General features: G+C 39.1%; 1 protein-coding gene across 2 annotated transcripts in view; it reads left to right on the top strand.

Annotated features, from left to right (window-relative positions):
- Positions 1-22,813, top strand: part of col14a1a (collagen, type XIV, alpha 1a) — a 128,796-nt gene that overhangs the window by 26,747 nt on the left and 79,236 nt on the right. For both annotated transcript variants that reach the window (XM_068735801.1, XM_068735800.1), the window contains 13 exons: positions 11,386-11,541; positions 11,813-11,932; positions 12,217-12,381; positions 13,422-13,586; positions 14,451-14,602; positions 15,465-15,594; positions 15,860-16,005; positions 16,154-16,283; positions 17,397-17,536; positions 18,022-18,148; positions 19,453-19,592; positions 21,766-21,898; positions 22,328-22,363. In XM_068735801.1, the coding sequence (XP_068591902.1) occupies positions 11,386-11,541; positions 11,813-11,932; positions 12,217-12,381; positions 13,422-13,586; positions 14,451-14,602; positions 15,465-15,594; positions 15,860-16,005; positions 16,154-16,283; positions 17,397-17,536; positions 18,022-18,148; positions 19,453-19,592; positions 21,766-21,898; positions 22,328-22,363 (1,740 nt within the window). The remainder of the gene's footprint in view (positions 1-11,385; positions 11,542-11,812; positions 11,933-12,216; positions 12,382-13,421; positions 13,587-14,450; positions 14,603-15,464; positions 15,595-15,859; positions 16,006-16,153; positions 16,284-17,396; positions 17,537-18,021; positions 18,149-19,452; positions 19,593-21,765; positions 21,899-22,327; positions 22,364-22,813) is intronic.

Below are 22,813 nucleotides of genomic sequence, written 5' to 3'. Positions count from 1 at the left end.
TGGTGCAGTTTGAACCTGAGCTGAAAATGTCCTCTGCAGTCGTAGTAGTAGGGAGCTCTCTTGTGCAGAGAAATTGTTCCTGTCAGTCACCGTTCCACATGTTTCACGTAAACGAGTAAAACTGCTTTGTTTGTTATGTCTGTACATTCGTCCATTTGTAATGCAAAATGACCACTTGCCTTAATTCGAGCAGTAGTCTGTTGTTTGATGTCATCCGACATGTCTTCAATTCACCTACTTATAGTGTCATTTGACAGAAGTATAGTTTTCAGTTTATCCGCTGCGGATTGATCCAACAAATGCCACTTCAGTTTTGACGGCTTCATGCTTTCTTGAGCCAGAACCTCGCTGCACAAAACACACTGAGGTTTTTGTCCTCTTTTGTCTTCAATGTAAGAAAATCCATAGCTCATGTAGTCGGTGTCGTACTTGCGTTTCGCTCAATTGGCATATGAAAACAAACTTTGCGGGTGTTCTTCTATACCGTGAAAAGGGTGTCTATTAGCATTACAATGCATTAACGCCTAATACTGTTAAGGAGTGTGAATACAATAAAAAATCCCCTTCAAAATAAAAGTGTTTTTTTTGTTTTTTTTCTCAGGCAAAGATCCCACCAGTTGAGAATCACTGCCCTAAAGCATACCTTACTTTACTCTATTTTCCTCTAAATGGGCCCATAATTTACTAAATGAACATAATGCTGTATTGAAGAAGACTTGAACTAGCACTTGAGACCATAAACTCATATTTACAATGTTGACTGAGATAATAAATCAAAAGAGAAGGAGGGTAACTTTGTCACTAGAGGAGTCACCCCCTGTTGGTTATTATAAATAATATCAGTATATGACACTTCCATGGTAAACATTAGCCTGTTAGCATTGTCATTGTGACTGTGGAAGGCAAACATAAACAACATATTTTGTAATTTTGGGTGGAGGCCTTGATATATTTTGCATGTCATCCCACTTTCTTTTTCTCTGCTCTTCTTCACTGTAAACGGTACAATATAACTAATATTTGGCAAATAATCATTTGCCTTACAAATAATATAATTTAAAACAATATATTTCATTCCATTATTGACTGTTAGCCATTGCTGCTGGTTCATCCATGGTTCTGCCAAAATAAAGTCTGTAAGGAATTTTGCAGCCAAAAACACTGTATCTTTGCTTTGCTTAAAACAAGAACAACTCCATCCGTAGTCCCCTGTGCAAGACAGTAATATGTTTTCATTAGAAATTGGGCCTAAATAATGTTTCCTCAAAAATAATAGCCATTATTTGGACAGCTGCGTAATATTAGATCAGAGGACAGCTCTGTGTGTGGGTGTACTGTAGGTGTGTCCATGACTGTAGTTGTTACAAATGTGGGTCAGTAGCCTTCAGTAGTAAAATAGATGATTGTCACCCTGCAGACCATAAAGATCTCAGAGATAGCCCACTGTAACTGAGCACTGCTTTCTCTAATCAAAGCTTCAAGCAGCAAATTCCTGTTTTCTCACCACAGACAGTAAGTTGTTACCTGGCCAATTTTTAAAGAAGCTATCTAAATGTGTTTGAGTTTAACATGATTTGTGGAAAAATAACCAGATATTTTGAAATAAACTATATTGCAACATGATTTAACAATTGCACTCTGTTTTAATATTTTATTTCCTTTATTGTACTTGCTTTCACCTAAATTAAAGTTACTTAACTAGATCAACTTTGGTATCGGTAAAAATTCTCTCATTTATTGATACATAAAGCAATCACAGCGGCAGTCCGACAGCATACATAAACGATTGGAAATCATTGAGCAATAAAGGGCAAAGGCCTCTTCTTTCCCCCATGCTACAGTGCCTTTTCCAATACATATTACCTAATAGGATGTGAGCTGAGTGTTGCTTTCCTTACTCTTTGACTGAAGCTTTAAACCAGCACTCACACAGGCAGACGCACACGGTTTGAACCCAAGGGACAGGCGTAGTTAAAGTTGAACTGGAGGCTAATGAGATTCCGTTGACGTTCACCACTCTGATAGTGAACGAGACGGAAAGAGTCCTGTAGTATCCATCACATCTGCAGAGGGTAGCAAACACACACCTGGAGAGCCAAGGTTTCTATAATTATAGCCAACCTTAATTTCTAACATTATCATTCATTTCAGTGTTGGCACAGATAGGTGTTTGTATGTGTGTGTTCATCCTTCCATATTTATCAAGTTGTTAATTGCCAGGTTTAACATTCATGTAGTCTGCATGTTGCTGTATTTACTGCTTTATTGGTTTCCAGAATTAAGTTATAGATGTCATTGTGCATTTTTTCCCTATATTTAATTTAGTTTCTAACCTCCCCATTCATCCAGTGTGATGCTCAGTGGCTACACAGGATGTCAAAGGTTTGTGGCCAGAAAGATGTGTCACTATGCTGACAAATAGCCAGAGAGACAGCGTCAGGAGGCCAAAACCGATACCATAAATAAAAATGAGACAAATACAGTGAGCACATGCAGCCCGTTGAAGCATGTGCAGGCTACGAACTAACTGGCAAGTGAGGCTATCAGTTCCTTTTGAATGCCTCTTAACATTACATCACTTATTTTCCATTTGAGAGCAAAAAGAGCCAGATATGTGTGTCATGGCTGAAAAGCATAAAAAGCTCTAAGGAATTCAAAATTGATGTCGTAAATGTGATTCACAAATTATGTGAAAATGCACAGTTTCAATATGAGCTGATGTGTAATGTGAAGGGCAAAGTAAGGAGAGTGTTGCGTTAAAGAGAAAGTAGTTAAAGAGAAATATTAAAATAAACCAAAATGAAAAGTGAGCCGACAAAGAATTAACTCCGGTAAATGTCCTCCAGAGATTCACATTTCGTCTCCATTTGTCTTGTCTTGCTTAACAGTTTTTGTGTCACTGCAAGTTGTGTTTTACATTTTGTTTTGGACATTTGCCAGATGCTGCATTATTCCTGTTGAAAGGCGCTAAAGAAATATCATCCTCACACACGTTGGATGTGCGTTCAGAGACTTGGGAGTAGATCAGCCATTGCTCATTTGGACGTGCGTATGTGTGTGGTCTCTGTGCTAGCCAGACTTCTGTCCTTGTCCTCGATTAAGTGAGGGGGTTCATTGCTAAGTTGAGCTAATTGTATGACAGTGGTTAACAAGTGCATTTGTGTGTGGATGTGCTAATGGCATTTCGGTCATTAGTGGCAAGGACACCTGAAGTGCAGAGGTCAATAGAATAATTAGCGTCCACTTCTTCCCTGATTTTCCCCAGCTATGGCTTCCCTTTTCTCCCTCTTAATAGTCACAAATAGAAGTTATATCACACTGTGGCTGTGATACGAGCGGCACCGCTTTATCAGGTTTTCTGCAAAAATAAGTCCACTGCGCATGTAGTTAAACCAGGAATGAGCCAAATTGAAAACAATGTGTTTTTAAGGGAGCAAAAATCCCTGTTCATGCAACAGTACATTTTCACATTTATACATTACAAGTTTAACTTTCACAACACATGCAATAACTACAATTGGATAAGGTTTATGTGGGATAAACTGCTTAAAGAAATGCAATATATAGCTTGACATTTGATATGTCTCGTTAGAAGGGACACATTTAGAACCAAAATATACCTCGAATGGCTTTTCATAGTTTCTCTTTTCTGCTGTTCTGCTGTTTATTATTTGTACTCAAGTTTTTAGCTCTGCACTACCTCCTGCTCTATATAACACATGTATTGCTCTTTCCCTCCTCTCCTCTATACCCATTTAGCCCTCTTCCTTCATCCCATCTTTATCTCCTTTAACAGTCTTTCTATCTGTCCATTTTATTTTACTGCCTGACCTTTCTTAACCTGTTTTGTCCCCTAAGCTCTCGTTCCTATCTTGTCAATCCGGTCCTTTTTCCCCCTGATCTTTGCACTCTTGTGATCCCAATGTTTTACTCTTTGTGGTTTACAAAGCACATCATATATTGAACTTGTTTTTTTTCTTGCCCTTTTTGAAAAGAGGCTCATTCATTATTTAGAAGATTGTGGTTTAAAAAATTATATCAGATATCATTTATGGAATATGGGCAAATCATAGCTCTGTTTTGCATACATTTCCATGATTTTTCATTGGCTCATAATAACTACATTTGTCAAATAAATAGTTGCTTGTGCTTGACTAAGACCAACTACAAAATAGAAACCGATGTGTTGGCAGGCAAACTGTCCCTCCTACAGAACTAATAAGTAAGCCAGTATTGTATTAAATAGTGACACAAAACGTCTAGTTAGAGAGCCACACCTGTCTCTATAGTTTTTACAATGTGTGCATGGAGCTAAAAAATATCCAAACATGATAAGAGGGACTCAAATTTCGAAATAGAAAAACCTACACAGTTCAACACGTGTGTGGTGTGTGTGTGTGTGTGTGTGTGTGTGTGTGTGTGTGTGTGTGTGTGTGTGTTAGAGAGTGTGTATCAGACAGAGAGATTAGAGGAAGACAAACAGAAAGAAAAAAGCAAGGCAAGGCATGCAAAGACAGGCAGAGATGGAGCGACAGACTTTGAGGTAATGAGAGAGACAGTTTATAGGCCATGTTTTGCTTTCAGCATACATATAGAGTTTGTTCTGTCAGACTGTCTGTGTATTCGGTGAAGTGGAAAAAGAACAAGACAGTGGATTAAAGATCAGGAGGCCAAGCTGGGAAAGGTCTCTGGTGGAACGACACAAACTGCCTCAAAACAGCTGTCAGATTACACCTTAAAACCCACTGGATCACACTACTTACACAAACACACACACTAGAACACACACACTAGCACACATTATCTCTCTCTCTCTCTCTCTCTCTCTCTCTCTCTCTCTCTCACACACTCTCACATAGGCCCACAGGACTCACAGATGAATATGAATGTTTGCGCCTGGCTGAGTTGCTCTTAGGGCCACTGAGCAAACGACAGGTGTATCAATCTGCTGCCTGTCTCTTGATTGAATAAACAAGCCAATAAAACAAAGAAAATATTGTTTTTGAGCCTCTTGTGTGGCACTAGTGTTTATTGGGAGGAACAACCTGCTTTAGGCAAGCTAAAACAACTCTCTGGCTTCATGCTCAGATTGTTGTGACTTTTTTACCACTGCAGCCGATACAATATGCAGTAGCCAGATCTTTGTTTTATTAATGTATTGATTCTTGCCAATGCCACAGTTTTCAAGGCAAAAACAATCTTGGCATCTTGCGGTTCACTTAGTAGCTGTTCTGGAAGTTTAATTCATATCACATGAATTTGAATAGCGGTAGGAGTTTAAGTAGGAGTTTTGGATCATATCACATGATCTCCGTCACCATTTATGATTAACAAATTAACTGTAATATTCCAAACTTAATGTCATGAAGGCAAGAGGTAATGTTCTTTCTTAAAGAGCAATACTGACATATTGGGGAAATGATAGCAAGATATAGTTTTTATGATCTATTCAGACAACTACAAATTAATGAGAATAAATGCTGCACCATTTGGCTGTGACCATCACGGCCTTCTGCAATTTTTAAAGCACAGGAGGCACAATATTTGTTAAAGGCGAAATCTTTAACCATTTTAAATTATACACTGACGTGCTGCAGAGACGTCCTGGCCTTACATCATATTCTACAGACTCAAGAAAACATATTTGTTTGGTACAGATCCCTGCAAAAATCCCACCATAATCACCATAATGTGTTTTTCAATGACAATTCCTGTTAATATCGCAAATAATATCGCAATTGCAATACCAGTCAAAATAATCGCCATTAAATATTTTTTTTTCCTAAATCATGTGGTGAAACAGGTGTAGTAAATTATGATGTGGAAAACTGTCCATCAAGATCAGTTTTTCACTTCATTGTGACTGTCTCTTTAAATGCTATCAACATTTCCATCTCAGTCTGTCAGAAGCACACCTACACATGAGCAGATGAGGTGAAAAGGATCAGACTGCACTGATTTAAAGTGGACATTTTCTCTACAACACACAAGAAATTGCTTATATTGAAACATTAGGTTCTACATGATAAACAGCCAGCAGGAGAAATAGATCATATTACTATTCATCCTGAAGTGATATATTGAGAAAACATTTTACAGGGGTGACCATAAAAGAGGCAGTTCTCCCACTGTATAATATTTTATTTCATCATTTCACTGAAGTGTATTTTGATACTGAGTGGATTAATACATCAAAGTCAAACATGTTAACTTGTGTTAATCTCTTTGGGAATAAATGCCTAATTATTTTGTAATAATTTACCCTCATCTTGGAGGTGAAGTGCTCTTATAAAAGCAGGCTCATGCAGGAATCAAACATTTGCAAAGAGAATAAGGGAGTTGTTCTCACTAATGTGGGGACTGTCGCTGCTACTACCCATCTATCTGCATGCCTGTCACTGTTCTCAATGTTAATCCAGACATTGAAACACAATCACAGTGGCGGGGGAAATTAAACTTAACTAGAGAGAGATTGAAATGACATCACACTCTGTCTGATCCCTGGCTAAATAGAGGTCAGCAATGAATCAAGGGCGGCTGGGAAGAACTACTGTTAATAAAAACAGAGAGAGTGAGGAGGGATAGGACAGAAACACTTTCTAAACTACATCAGAGTGTATGTTTGTGTTGTGTGTGTGTCTCTGCTTTTATTTGTCTGTGCATTGTACAGACATTACTCTCCCGGCTTTTCGATAACATTTAGCCTCTAAGTGCATTTGTTTAAACCTCTGTGTCTTTTATTTGTGTGCTTTACTACTACTACTAACTGTGACTTATATTTGTTATTATATTTATTAGTCTAGAACTCTATATCATCTCTCTCTCTTGTAGTTCCCAGTTCTGTTCCCTGTCTTTTTTGCTGCATGTCTGTCTTTTCTCTGCTAGAAGTTGCACTCAGCCAACACTGGCTTCCATTGTTGTGCTCACATTTTTTAATACCCATTTTTACACTCCCACACAAGTTAACTCAATTGTCTAGGAGCCACATACTTCTTTCCCACAGCCAGCACTGCAGACTGCACTGTCAGCTGAGTTGTAAAATGTGGTCGCTTACTCTCTCATGAACACCAGTTGGACCGTCTGTCTGGTCATGTGCTTGTCCAATTGTGTACTTAAATATAAATAGGTTAGGTGATGGCAGCACCTTTTTCTAATCAATTGCTTTCATGCATATAAGGTTCAGATGTAGTTCAGCCAACCTCATGGTTCACAATCAGTTAGTATAGAGACATAGATGCAAATTTAGCTTGATGACATCGAATGTTTGAGGCTACAGTACTGGTCCACCACAGAACTGGTTGGTGTTGTGCCTTCTCTGTGTAACCCATTCAAATTAACATGATTTCAGCACTATTCATATTGATAGAGAAATTGGTTGTCTTTGCGGAGAAGGTCTGTTCTTCAGTGCCAACATGCACTAAAGTTCCTTGTAAACAATGTTTAAGTTAAGCCAGAGAAAGTTGGCTTTCAAACACTTTGTTTAGTTTAATGTCCATGGTGAAACCTTCTGTAACATGTCATTTTAAATACTTGGTTCCTGTCTTTCAGACTAAGATGTCATTTTGTTTGACTGAAATGCAGGTTTCAGCTCCAATAGCTGGCTGAGGTGTAATATGCTCTCCAGCAGAGAGAAGAAAACTAGCCAAGCTCTACCGCTTTAGTATTATTTCTGCCATCTATGGCATTAGAAACCATCAGTGGATGGTGGAACTGAAGAGGTTGTTAAACACAATACATATGCAGAAGTTGTCAAATTACTCAAAACAGATATGTCATCCCATGACTTACGTATATATTCTGTTATGTACAAATAAGTTGGCAAGTGTCCCTTTATACAGCATCAAATCTGAACTTAACTGTGATGTCTACTCTCTACCATTAAAAGACCTGTTAAAATGAATGAAGGACCGTGAATGTGTCAGCACTTGATAGGATTCTCCATTTGATCCTCATATGAATATAAACACACACATACTCTCACAAATAGTGATTGACATGCCTTGTGTTGTTCTGCCATGGCAGTTTTGTTATAGTTAGTGTAGTGTTTAAGAAAAAAATCTGTGCCAATGAGTTAGCCACGGAGAAGGACAAAGTGGGATAGTGGACTGGAGACACACAGAGATGAACGGGAGTAATAGACACATCTGCAATATTTCATCAAACCCAATTTTTTCTTTTGTTTCCCTTCCTTATTTTTCACACTTTTTTTCTCCCCCATCTGTGCACAGAGACACTGTTCCCCCAGTAACTGCACTTTAACCCGCAGCAAAGGCGTTAGGCTGCAAGAGAAAAGGGGGGACGCGGTAGAGATGATGATGAGGTGAAGAAGAAAGGCAGATGGGCCTTAGAAGAAGCGGGGAGACCTTTGACAAGCCTGCTATTGTGTGGCACAGACAGAGAGCAGAGATGATGAATTCAATAGCAGCTATAGTGCTAAGATACTGGAAGCATTCTTCCTGGCATCCTTTGTTGGTAGAGAAACACCATTGTCTCTGTTAACTATATTCTTCGTGTCTATGTGTCTGTTTTACAGTCGTCTGCAGCATGATTCCTAAATTTATTCTGACGTGATAATGAATTATTTTCCAAAACACTGAGGAAATTTCATTTAAAAAATGGCCAGTTGATTACCAAATTATATTTGAATATATTCTGCAGTTACAGGACAATGTAAACCATATGAGAACATTTCGTAAAAAAAATATTAAATTTCTTAACAAAAACTACATTACATCAACTGCTTGAAATGAAGGACTTCACGGTTTACTAAGTCCTGCCAAAAATACATTAAAGTTTGTAATGTTTTGCAGAGTATTCCATCGATCTGTCCTGACGTGTGACTGATGGAAAACCGTACATAATGTAATCCACACACTGAATGAAAAAACAGTAAAACTATGACTCAATGTTTCATATTTACTGAGATGGATTATCTACCTTTGGCAATTATGGAACTTGATTCTCAAACTATATAAGAATGATGGCAGAAAAATGATTTCCCAAAGGAAAAATTACCATTGTTATTCAACTAAATTGAGTGTTTACCGATGTCAGCAGGGATAATGTGAAGGGCAACTTAATTATTGGTTTGTATGTGAAACACCAGTGTTATGCCTAGTTGAAGGACGTTCTCACCACTCTGCCAACAATAGAATAGGGGATGACCAGCAAGCTGTAATTACGACCCTCTAATCCTCTGTTTACTATGGCCTTCATCTCTCTTGATGGCTTTTCACATTGCACAGTACCCCACTCTCCCTCTGACTGTCTTTCTTAACCATTACGTTCCTCGTCTCTCTATTTACACATAGTTTCAACAGCAGTTACTATAGATGCAAACAACCCCTGAATGTCTCTCAGTTTTTATCATTGAATAGCTCCTCAGCTATTCTTTGTGTGTATTACTTTTAAAGAAGCCTTGCTGGTGCTTAGTCATGGTTCTTTCTTTCTATTCTTTAACCGTAGAGTTTCTTTAAAAGCCATGCTTGTTTGTTTTGTTAGAAGGGAAACTACAAAGAATAATCTTTTCACTCTTTGGCCTCTCAGCCGTTTGTCATTTTGCTGAAACTTTCAAACCAAGCAACAATTTCTCTTCTCTTTTCAACAGAATAATTGAGTAATTCATAATGATTCTCTTGTCCAATGTAGGCTACTGTAATGGGCATCATATACAGTACTTCTTCCTCTTTAAGAAATGTGGGACATTTTGGCAAAATAAACACCTGTGACATGTATGCACCTGAACTCTGAAGGCAATATTCATAACCGTCTTGCTTTTTTCAAAACATTACCCGAGGAGTATTTTATAATAGCACCTCAGTCTTTTATGCTATGCATTTGCAAATCAAAGATTCTCACCAGCTATCTCTTGACCTTGCTGTCTTCTCTTCTTCCTCCTCCTGCAGTCTGTAGCAGATGGATGGTTCAAACAGTCAGACAGACACAGACAGCAGACAGAAGGCTCTGTCTGGAAAATCACTTCTTGAGACAAATTCCTGCGTGGTTTATCGTTACACAATGTGTCTTTTATGAATTTCAATCTTGAAATAGTGTTGGCCTGACTATATTGCACAAGTGGTTCAGTAAATATTACATATACTTAAAAAAAGAAAAGATTGCTTGCCAACATACTCAAAGCCTGAGCTCTTTTCATGTTCCATTTAATGTGTTGCTGTTCACTTCACAGTCATTCATGCTAGTGTGGGTTTCTGACAAATACCCATGAGACTGGGGAGGAAATTCTTCCTTATGCCACTAAAAAGCTATTTCACTTATCTTATTTTTTATTATTTTACAGTTGATAGTTGACGGTGTACAGAGAGGGGAACACAAGGGAAAGGTCTTGGGACTCACCCAGGGCATTGCAATTACCCAGTATGCACCTGAGCCACAAAACTAACATCTGCTGTCAGAGCAGAGTGAGAAATTGAACCTTTCACTCTGCGGTCCTAGATTCTTTTTTTAATGTTGTGTTCAGTTTGTATTGATTTTGGTGAATGTTAACCAGCAGCAATTGAATCCTCTACGTTTACTCATATGGTAGCTGTCCTCTCTGTAGTCTTAATATTTTAAACATTTGTGAACAAAAATGCAAAGTAATAATTCTCATTTCCTTGAGTCAGCACTCTCTATCACCTCTCTTCATTTAGACACAAAAGTCCAACCTGATCAGCATGTTCTGGAGTATTCACTATTGCTTTTGTAAGCAGATGCTGTAAGGGATTTATGTTGCAACTTGAAGTGGGTGTATATTCATTTTTATGATACCACACAGGGCTGGATGACAAGATAAGTAGTTATGGAATTATGATAAATGAACTTATGAATATGTGTGTGTGTGTGTGTGTGTGTGTGCACGTGCCTGCTTCCACAATATCCTCACTATTACTTTCAGGTGGAAGGTTTCAGGTGTAGATCTCCCTTTAAAACTGTCTTTCAAATGAAAAATGAGTTAATATTCAACAATGTGTTTGGAGATTAATTCCAAGAAGAGGAGGTTAGAAGAGATTAGTGGGGAAAAAACCCACTAATCTGAATGAGTTCTAAGGAGGCTCTCAAGATGGCGGTTGGCATTTGTATTTGTGTCTGTATGCAAAAAAAATGGTTTGTGAATATTTTACATGAGATTTGTTTCTGGCAATTTGGTTTTCAGTATGTGTTTTTATCAATAAAGACAACCAAAAACCTGCAGACTTGACGTGTGCAGTTATTGTGTTTTCTGAGTTTTGTCTGAGAAATCTGCACAACTAAAGTAAAAACATTATATTTTCACTGAAGTTATCTTTTCAATTTCCCAAGAATTAGTCCTTTATTCTGTTTGTTTGTCCTTAGCTGTGCGTGGTCACTTTACAACTAATGTCAGTCTCTCTTGTCTCCTTCTTGTAGTTGATCAGTTTGTTTGCCACACTGAGGCCATTGCAGACATTGTGATCCTCGTGGATGGCTCCTGGAGTATTGGTCGGCTCAACTTCCGGCTGGTCCGCATGTTCTTGGAAAATCTAGTCGATGCCTTTGATGTTGGCATCGATAAGACAAGGATAGGTGGGTCCCTACCCCCCAATGTGGTCTACTGTTGTTTGTGTCAATGTTTCTATTGAGTTATTTGGTTATCACCTCATATTTGTAAATTTTTCTTAAATCTGTTTGCACATCAGCTTTGTTGGGTATCTTACTTCAACTGACAGGTTGTAATATAAGTTATACATTCTCTCTCTCTGTGTGTGTGTGTGTGTGTGTGTGTGTGTGTGTGTGTGTGTGTGTGTGTGTGTGTGTGTGTGTGTGTGTGTGTGTGTGTGTGTGTGTGTGATTGTAGGTCTGGCTCAGTACAGTGGTGATCCCAGGATAGAGTGGCATCTAAATGCTTTCTCCACGAAAGATGCCGTCATCGACGCTGTTAAGAACCTGCCATACAAAGGAGGAAATACTCTGACAGGTGCTGGCTTTTACTGATACTGCCAGTTTGTTTTAATACTGGTAGTTTGTTAAGAAGCTTCAAGCCAGTGTTTTTCTATTTCTCTTTCTTATTTTATCTTTGCTCTTAACACATAATTATTCTTTGTTTTCATCTTGCTCCCACTGCACCCCTCCTTTTCCCTCTCCTAAATGGCTTTCTTCCCTTTTGTCTGACTTTCTCCTTCCTTCCATCCACCCTGATCCCTTTCCCACTGTCTTCCTCCTCCATCCCTCTGGTCTCTCTCTACCTCTGTCTCTTTCCAGGCCTTGCATTGACCTATATCTTGGAAAACTGCTTCAAGCCGGAGTCTGGCTCACGGGTGGGTATACCTAAGATTGGGATCCTCATCACAGACGGGAAGTCCCAGGACGATGTCATACCTCCTGCAGAGAGTCTGCGAAATGCTGGGGTTGAGCTGTTTGCTATTGGTGAGGGAGGACACAAACACATACCTGCTAAAGACAATACGTCTTATCAAGAGTAACATATGTGCACCAATGAGTTAAAAATTCCTTCCTGTCAATGATGTTTCTTTGAACTGATTTTACTTAGTACTTTACTCTCCTGCTGTCCTATAGTGCTTTTATATGTATAACAGCTATCAATGCTGGCAGTCACACTTCTTTTACACACATAAGTGGGAGACAGCTAGAATATTGGTCAGTATGCAGGATTAGACAGAGTTTGCACTGTGTAAAGATACATCATAGCAGCATAGTGCATGAGCTATACAGTCAAGCAATGTGAAAAACCTTCAACACCCTCAGTAAATTGTTTTGTTACTTCCATTGCAAAAATGAATCTGTTCCATCTTAGCAATAGAAAGCATTTCATTGAGCTACTTCCTGAGGCATGGGGACGATGGAAACTTCCGGTTTAGTAATGTTAACTTTTTAGCTGCAACCATGCCTGCCTTGAGCGCCTGCTTTTGATGGGAGGGAAGGGACCTTGTTCTGTCAGAGCAACCAAATATTGCCAAATTACAGTCTGGCTGAGTGTTTATTTTGTAGTTTGGAAAACCAATTAAATATGTCAGTGCCAAAGTGTGATAGTGATCATTCGGCAGTACATCTATGACTCATGGGAGGAATTGATTCAAATATCTTACTAAGTTTAGAGTAATGCAGCCTGTGTAAAACATTAAATGATGAATAAATCTATATGTAGAATTAATAGATCTGATCTGTATACTGGACAGGCCCTCTTCCCACAGTTCATCTGACACTGGATTGCCCAATTACTTGGCCCAGGCATCCCTGAGATGACTGGCATTTACTGCTACCATAAAAGCAGTGATGAAGCAAGAGATCAAATATTTAGAATTTGGCTGTGAAATTGGAGCTCTTTGATTTGATTGAGAATTCTGGGTGAAACTCCCGTATGAAATGCCTGACGTGTGACAGTCACACTACTAATACTGGTGTTGTCTCTAAATTTAGTGAGAACAATTATATGTTTCCTTTCCCAGGTGTTAAGAATGCTGATGAGAATGAGCTGCTCTCCATTGCCTCAGAGCCGGACAACACACACGTCTACAACGTGGCCGACTTCAACATCATGAGTTCCATTGTAGAGGGTTTGACCAAGACTGTGTGTGAACAGGTGGAGCAGCAAGACAAGGATATCAAACTGAGTAAGGGCCTTGTTATACTAGAAAAGTGATTCGTGTGACGCTTTGATGGACCACGTCGGATATCAAAAGTGTTCATAGTTGTTGCACACTGGAAGGCGGACTTAAAAGACAGCTGTCATAGAGCGGGCATAGATGGAATATTGTTTAAGTAGTGGGGGGAAATGCCGTACACTTTCAGACTATCTCTCCTGATTGTTCACACAAAAAAGTGGCAGAACTAGTTGTGGCAGTCATAGAAGTTCAGTACAGATAGAATAATAAAAGTAAGCCCAAGCAAGCTAGAGATAGCAATTACGCCTCTTCTGGTTATAAGAGGCAAATTATGGTAAGGTATGTTTTTCTACCAGCCAAGTTAACTATTTCAAAGTGTGATCACTTTAGGTCTAGCTTCAGAATGGCAAGCCTAATGGTAGCTGTAGCTGTAGAGAGGGTATTATTTTGAGGTGAGAACAAAGTCGTGGATATTTAGATGGAGCTTCACTGGCCAGAGATTATGGCACGCAATGCAAAGTTTCTCCTTTGGAGAAGATGGTGTCATATAACTCATGAAGTCATAGATTCACAGCCAAATACAAATTATGTCCTGATACAAAAAGTTTCCTCTTTCTCACTCTTTCTTCCCAATATGTTTTCATTTCTATGGAAATAGAGATGCAGGATAGAAAAACAAGAAGAAGAATGTCTTTAAAGTGACACCATGAATCCAGTCTCGTGTTTTTATTATGTTACTCTATAATTTACTCAGATCTTAAATACATGGGAGTTTTTCTACCTAAAAGTACCTCACTGGGAGTAATTTTATGTATTCTGATGCAATCAGGTTTTTTTTTATTCTTCTGTTTTCTTCACCTTCTATTTCTTTAGTACATACACCAGAGAAGACAGGAGCACCGCTTGAGCTAGCGACATCAGAAGTCTCGCCCCGCAGCTTTAGGGTTTCATGGACCCACGCCCCCGGAAATGTAGAGAAATACAGAGTACTTTATTATCCTGCTAGCGGAGGAGAACCTCTGGAGGTAAGTACTGTTTTTTGTTAACTAAGAACACGAGCACATTTACTGTACTGAACGTGTTGAAGTTTAAATTTATTTAGGACAAGTAAACAAACACTAAAATGTATCGCTACATAAAATTAAGAAAAAGGTCCTATTGAGGTCAAGACACTCAAGGATCACAGAAAGCGGGGTTTTGACCAGGGTATGCTCTTTTTTCCATCATATTTACTACACCAATGGGAGTTACTGTATCTTCAGAGTGCTTCAGGCAAGTGTTTAGATTGAGCTCTGTTTTTCCCTGAGATGCTGGTGGTATCATTCATCTATACCTCTCGCGCTTATCCCTCCATTCACAAATCCCCTGGACACCAGGTGAAGAAGGATCACTAGAAATTATACTCTGGCTGATAGAGGCACCTGCTTGATTTTTCCAGAACATTTGACCACAGAAACCATTAAATCTTTTGCTCAGCTGGGTTTACGGGGACCAGATGTTCAGGAGCCAAATGTAAGGAGACCTTTCCAGCTGGATCAGCCCAGACCTAATCTGTATCACAACTGTAATACATACAGATCAGAATGAAAAACTATTCTTTTGCTTTAAGCGTTTTTGCTTTATCCCATTCAATAAATCAATTGTGTTTCCTTTCCTTTACCATTCTCTTTCTATCTGTCTTTCCTACCCTGCCTTCCTCTCTCTTTCCCCTTATTTGTCATTTCCCAAATTTATTGCCCCACTTTCCATTTTTCCTGCCATTCTTTGTACCCCCAACCCTCCCTCCTCCTTCTTCCATCTATTTCCGTGCCCCATCTCTCTGTTCTGTCCCTTACACCCATCTTTCATGTCCCCCTCCCTCCCCCTACTCATGCTCCTGGATCCCAGGCGGTAGTGGACGGTAGTGAGACTTCAGTGGTGTTACAACATCTCCGCTCTCTCACTGAGTACCAGCTGGCTGTGTTTGCTGTGTACGCAAACGAGGCAAGTGAAGCACTCAGAGGATCAGAAACAACCCGTAAGTTTATTTTTACACAGAAACACATACGCAGAAATGTACTTACAAACCTCACACCAATGCTTCAGTCAACATTTGAGCTTAAAAGTTTCACAGCCATTGAATCCGACATATTGACAATGATCCCCTCTTGATACATGAAGATAAAAGCATCCTGGAAGACAAGGCAATGCTTTTGACAAAGACAAACTGAAAAGACTTGGTTTATTAGTATGATTCCTCCTTGGTTGAACTGTGTTGTCTGTGTGTTGTTGTGTGTATGTAGTGGCCCTTCCCACAGTGACGACCCTCCACCTGTTAGATGTGACTCACAGCACCATGAAAGCGAGATGGGACAGTGTGGATGGAGTTTCTGGCTACATGCTGCTGTATGCACCGCTTACAGATGATGGAGACTTAGACGAGAAGGAGGTAGTGAAAGACAGGAACAGAGAGAAAAAGAGGAAAAAATATAAGATAAATGCTTGTTCAATTCAGTTTTAAACAGCAACTTGGTAGCTGAGAGTCTTAAGTTTTCTTTTAAATGCTGTAATGTGTGCATTTGTGTTTTTTTCCCCAGGTCAAGGTGTCGGATGCAGTGACAGAGCTGGAGCTGGATGGATTGACCCCTCGCACTGAATACACCGTCACTGTTTATGCCATGTATGGGGAGGAGTCTAGTGACCCTATTACAAACCAGAAATCTACATGTGAGTAATGTACATGTACACACATACCATTTTTTAACTGAGGGCCATCTTTCTGAACCTTTATCCTAACATTGACCTAAATTGAATTCTAATCTTAACTGTAAAAAGAAATCTTAGGCCACAAACAGCCCTTTGCAGAGGTAGGGATCGGACACATCCCAAGTCTCTTATTTGTCATTTCGAGGAGCGAGGAGGGATCTTTGAGGAGACATGAGTGAGAATACATGAGAGCACCCTTTGTCTGAATGACAAAAGGACCACAAACAACTTTCTCTCGATTTCTCTTGAAAGATTTGTCTTTTCAAGATCTGTTATTTCCCCCAATAACTTTTATTATGGATAGAATTAAAGTCAGAGGGAGACACCTTTTACATCATTTATCATAATTTTCATTCAGTCACGTGAGGCTGATAATTCCTGAGCGTCGGGTTTGATGAGAGGAATCATTTAAACTTTTCCCGAAACATTTAGCATCATAAATACTTTCTAGGGTTCAAATGACACCATCATTATATTCTGGGTTATTTAACAATTACTTCACATTCATAATTTCAATACATACATTCGTAAATAATGAATAGATAATATTAACTCATTCTGCCAGTAGAAATTGATCCTGCACTTATTAGCAGGACACAGAACACAGTATAAATACACCATGCAGTTTGTTAAACAGGTAACAGGCTATAGAGAAAAAACACTGCTGCTCTGACAGTGATGGTAACTGTCTTTATTAGCAAATGTACAGCGGTCATATGAACAGACACAAACTCCATCAGAAATCTCTACAGCTGTTAAAATCGACTGACAGCGGGTCCAGCTGTGATAGGCGGCCGCCATCATCAGAAATGGACGTTGCTTCACAAAACGCTGCAGAGCAAAGAACATCTCATTTCTCTAGAAACATATTTCCTTGTTTCCTCTCCCCTCGCATGGTTTCCTTGCATTTCTTTATGCATTCCTGGTGGGAGTGACTAAGATGCAAAGAAAAGACACAAGTGAGGGAAATGTGTATGCAATTAAGAGACTTGAGATGCACCCAATGTCTTCTCTTTCAAAGTCTAAAATTCAATCAAATCGAACACTTGTTAACGCTCCCTCTCTCTATCTCAGTACCACTGAGTCCCCCCAGCAACCTCCAGTTCTCTGACATCACTCACAACTCCGCCCACATCAGCTGGGACCCTGTGCCCAAAGAAGTTAAAGGTTACCGCATCATGTGGGTCAAGACAGATGGACTAGTCACGGAGGAGGTGCGTGTGACACACGCATGATTTTATGTTTTTAAGACGTATTTTTATGGTATGATTATATTTGACAACATTTGTATCTGTGAGCGTCTGTCTCTTAATGAGAAGAGATGAGAAAAAGTGAAAAAAGAGGAAGAAAGGATAGAACAAAGAGGAGAGTAATTATAGGGTTTGTTCCTAGTGAAAAGGTCAGACTAAAATCAGTTTTGAGCACTGATATAAATCATCTTGGAAAATTACACAGGAGTAATGTGTATGTTTGTGTTTGTGCAAGTGTGCATGAGCGTAAGTTGGATAAACTCTTAAGACTTGCATGTACAGTAGAAAATTGCCATGGCGTTACTGTTACTGTACAAGGAAGCTCTGCAATTAACAGGTTTTAGTGGATTTGTGGTCTTTCAGCCGACTGTGATTGAACGATTCTATTTTTGTATAAGCATAATGTGTTTTTTGTGTGGATATGTCATGTGTCGCTCCGTGTTGTGCAGGTGGAGGTGGGTCCAGATAACTCGTACGACCTCAGTGAGTTGACGTCTCTGATGGAGTACTCAGTGGCCATCTTTGCCCTGTACAATGAGGGCCAATCTGAGGCACTCACAGACGGATTCACTACCAGTAAGTCACTTTTTGATTGTAAGAACACAATAGAAGATACTGTAGTTTGTTAGTTAGTTCTCAAGTAGATTTGTTCATTTGTTTTTCAATGTAGTCCAATTTGTCTTCAGCATTTGTCTTTCGACATTTCCCTATCCCCATCTCTGCTAAGGACATTTTTGTCTCAATTTCCTGAAAATAGTTGTACTAATACCATTAGAAGGCAAATCATTTCTTTCTTAGTGCCAAACAGTGTTGAATTTTATTACCCCTACTGGTCCTTCTGCTATTTTGGCGGTGTGCCCATCTCATTTACACCTCGGCATAATAGCCCAGACGCATTAAAAGGTCATTTTGCTGTCCCTTACTACTCCGTCACACTAACTGATATTGATTTGTAGGAATATCCCTTTAAGCAACAAGCAGTTGGGCTCCAGTGCTGAGTCAGCTGAAAGAAATGTATTTCTGGCAAGCAACTATTAAACTACTCACTCTAAGGGCCCATGCAGATTTTTATTTATCTTCTGGCCAGCTTTGTTCAATGGACCAGGTTTCAAGAAAGGGAGCTTCATGAACAGACACACAATGTGATATCACTTTTGAGGTTTTTGAGTGGAGGTGTGGGAAATGATGGGAAACTGCATGGTAGAGTTCACACCGAAAGTGTTGTTGTAAGTTCAGATAATTGCTGAACAAACAGTTTAAAAATATGCAATAAATTAGCCCCTGCAGTTAGGAAAGCAGCAGTTATATCCTGGTCAGGGATTGCACCATGTTCCAAACTGAAGCAAGCTTTCCACAACAATGGTTATAAGGCTTTTAGCACACTATTTGTTGCATAGTAGTGCATATACGGTATTTTAACTGTCACATGTTTTTTGTCATGTTCCAGTGACTCACAGCTTGATTCTTATTCTGGCTTGGTCCAACCACAGTCGATGTTTAGTTATTGTAGGTATTTGGGGAATCAAATATGCAATGACAACGAAAGCTAGTTTGTATTAGCATTTAAAACCATCATGATAAGTGTGGTTTCACTGCAGCAGTAACTGTTTCAGCAACATATCCATGAACGTTGCATCAAGCAGTGCAGTTGCAGTGCCAACTAAGCTTCCTTTAGTCAGTTCTTTTCTATGCCTAGTAATGCAGGGCATGTGCTGCTTAGGGGGAGGTATCATGAGAATAAACTAGTGCAGAACACTGTGAAATATCCCCAAAACTTATGGGAAACCATAACATTATTAGAAATGGTATGCAAATGACAATTTGAAAAGAAGAAAAAATGAAGAAAAGGCTAAAAAGTAAAAGCTTTCGCTACCTCTTAGCTCCAGTTCCTGGTCCTTTGCATCTACGCTCCAATAATGTCGGCACAGACAGCTTCCAGGTCAGCTGGGATCACTCAGCCAATGACATCGTCCTCTACAGACTCTCCTGGGCACCGTTCACAGGTGGCGACACAAAGGAGGTCAGTACCAATGAAATGTGCTATGTGAAGGGGTTTGTTTTAGAAACAGTTTTCTTGAAGTTGTGTTTCCCACAATAACTGAAATGTGACAGGGAAGGTCATCCTCACAGATCATGTGGACAACACTATAGGCATGAATCTTTAAGTCTAAGTCCTTGGCACAGCTGTGAGCTAGCAGCAAATGTGTATTTTCACATCCTCAAGCTGACAGAAATTACACCAATTTATGATTAGATTTTTCATTTAGCCACTGGTCTACGTGTTATCTCTATTTCCAGAGGAAGAAGTGGCTGCACTCTATATGCTTAGATAATGGGGGAGCCGGTTCTCTATCGACCCACATATAAGCTTAACTACACTACTGGTAGCTGGTAAAACCCCTGGCATGGCTGAGTATACATAAAGGCTGAATAAATCTAGAAATTAATGGCTTGGGTGTTTTATTTCCATGATCTGGGTTTTAGAGACAGCTGGGCAGTCGCGATAGAGCCCTTAGGTCTCTTAGAGTGTGTGTGTATTTCTGTGTGCATGTTGTGTGTCTGTGTCTGTGTATCTGTGTGTTTAGCTGAGAGTCATCAGAGCTGAAAATAACACTCTGGGGAGTTGGAGAGGTGGGCTGGTAATTCTACCAGCACAGAGATACATGCAGCTTTTCTCTGTCTCTCACCCACATACTCTACATATGCGCACATACACACACACAGACACACACACACACACACACACACACACACACACACACACACACACACACACACACACCACCACTTTGTATCGTTATATCTGAAAGGAGATAACACATAATAGAGCCACACAGACACACAAACAGAATGAAAGATTCAGCAGAACATTGTGATAATCTAGATCTCCATGAGAAGAGTAAATTGTATCATTGTTGATCATGCCATTTCCTTTGGATGCATTTGTTTTTTTAGCATCCTCATACCTTTTTTGAGAGTAGATTTGGGGTATTTTTATACTGTTTGTTAATCAATAAAATATTTGTTTGATACTCCTCTTTAATCAGGCAAATACCACAGAGGGGATTGCTGTAAAATAAGGAAATGTATCTCAATCAATGCAAGGAAATGTAAAAAGAAAAGCAAGAGAATGAATCACTAAAGATGAACTTCCTTCTGGGATGGCACAAATGGCCCATCCCTATGCTGAAATTTGCATTTAATTGTGCCTCAAAGGGCTCTGTAAAGAAAGAAATTCCCTCACATAATATGGTTATTAAGTCATTAACAGTAAATTCAAATTCTAATGTTGCTCTCCGTGGAGGCAAGCTGTACTTTTGATGACCTCTTTGTGTTCACCTTGGGGTCTGACTCATTTTTGTGTTGGACAAATTGTAGTGGTCGTTTGGACTCCTGCGTTATATTCAGGGCCAACCACACATTTCTGAATTACTCATAGTGTGTTGATCATCTTTGTAAGTCCTACAATGGCCTTATTCAAATGTAGTTCTTGTTTAACATAACAAAGAGTATAGTAAATACATTTAAATGAGGAGTGGATTTCAAGTGATGCATTTTTTACAATACATAACTTATTTAATACAGTATTACAACCAAACCCACATACAAGAACTGAAAATATGAACCACCATTTCCTGCTGTTTTGCTCTCCTGAAATTACGAGCAACGAGGCGATTTGTTATTTTATGTTTTCAGCAGCTTTCTCTACTAAAAGTTGGTGACGACCTTGGTTTTGAAAGTCTGGTGTTTTACTTAGAGTATAAATAATATTGTCAGACTGTTGGTCAATGCCCAAAATGTTCTCCCATCTTGAGGGTAACTTAGGAAATTCTTCCTATTTATTTTCTTCCAAATGCAAGTACACAACACAAGAAGGTGACCTAAGTGTTAACAGCTCACTGTGAAACACAAAAAGTAATACAACATGGGAAGAACTGATTTGATTTATCTTGTTTGTTGAATATTTTCTCCTAATACCCAGTCAAGTTCTGGACTGTTGGTACTACAGAGATCTGTACTCAAAAAGTGTGACATGACGATTAAATAACAAGTTTCTTATATAATGTGTTGACCAAACATGAACGGTTGAAAATAGATTATAAAACAGCAGGAGCTCAACTTTTTTTTTAGATATTTTTGGAAGTCAAATGTAATATGAAATCAAGATTTGTATGTGTGTTTCTCTTTTGTAGGTGATCTTGAGCGGGATTGATAACAGATACACCCTGACTGGTCTGAGTCCATCGACTGAGTACGAAGTTTTGTTGATGGCTGTTTTCAAAGATGAATCCGAGAGTGATACCGTTTCTGTTATAGAGACTACATGTAAGTGACATTAGTTATAGTATTTGTGTTATCTATACGATACTTGAGAAAAGTTAGAATCTAAAAACTTTTTTCAGAGACAAGAGAAAGAGACAAGGGCAGTTTCCTACAGTCAAATCCCCTTGTTTCACTGATGTTAGTCACCTCTCTAACCCTCTTCACTAAAGTGCCACTGTCTGCTGAGAATAACACACCAGTCCAATCACATCTGCCTTTTAGGATCATAAAATTAACATTTCTTTAGTTCAAAGCGTGACTCTGCATTCGCCAATTTGCATTGATTTTTTTTGTTGCAGCTTATCTCAGAAGAAGAAAATCAATTTTCCCGTCAATGTTTTGTTTTGTATTTCTGTCTAATTACTGTAGTTATTGATGCAGAGAGTCGTTGATGAGAGGTTTAATCAAATTATCTGATTTGTATTTTCCCAGTGGCCGAGACAACAACGATTGCTACCACAACCACAGGTAAGAGGTGTCCAAATTGCTTTTGTGTAAAATTCCAAAATGTCAGGACAAAAAGTGTCCGAAGCATCACACTCAATGTTGGACATGTATAATAATGGCCAAGCACTAACTTGTAAAGGTATTACATGTTGGATTAAAATTGTGCAATGAAATGTACTATGTACTGTATGTATGTATGTTCCTATATTTTATTCAACAATGTTGTTTGACTGTGTCCAGTGGGCAGCAAGCTAAGTTCAAGTGGTACTTGCTTTAAAAAAACTATGCATTCAAAGAGGCTGGACACATTTTAGTCACGATTCACGCTAAGGCATCTGTCAAGAAAGTCTACTGCCGTAGAAATATGAAAGGCTCTACTAGTTTCCAGGATATGCTGATGTTGTCAAAGTGCATCCAAAATCCTTGAAAGTTCCCTTAGCAGAGTTTTGGTCTTGGTTGCTCATTTAGTTT

The sequence above is a fragment of the Cebidichthys violaceus genome, unplaced genomic scaffold, assembly GCF_023349555.1.
Source record: "Cebidichthys violaceus isolate CVI_PGR_0920_01 unplaced genomic scaffold, fCebVio1.0.p SCAF_7, whole genome shotgun sequence".
In the NCBI taxonomy this organism is placed as follows: domain Eukaryota; kingdom Metazoa; phylum Chordata; class Actinopteri; order Perciformes; family Stichaeidae; genus Cebidichthys; species Cebidichthys violaceus.
Note: the sequence above shows the minus strand (reverse complement) of the source record. Positions and strands in the feature narration are given on the sequence as shown.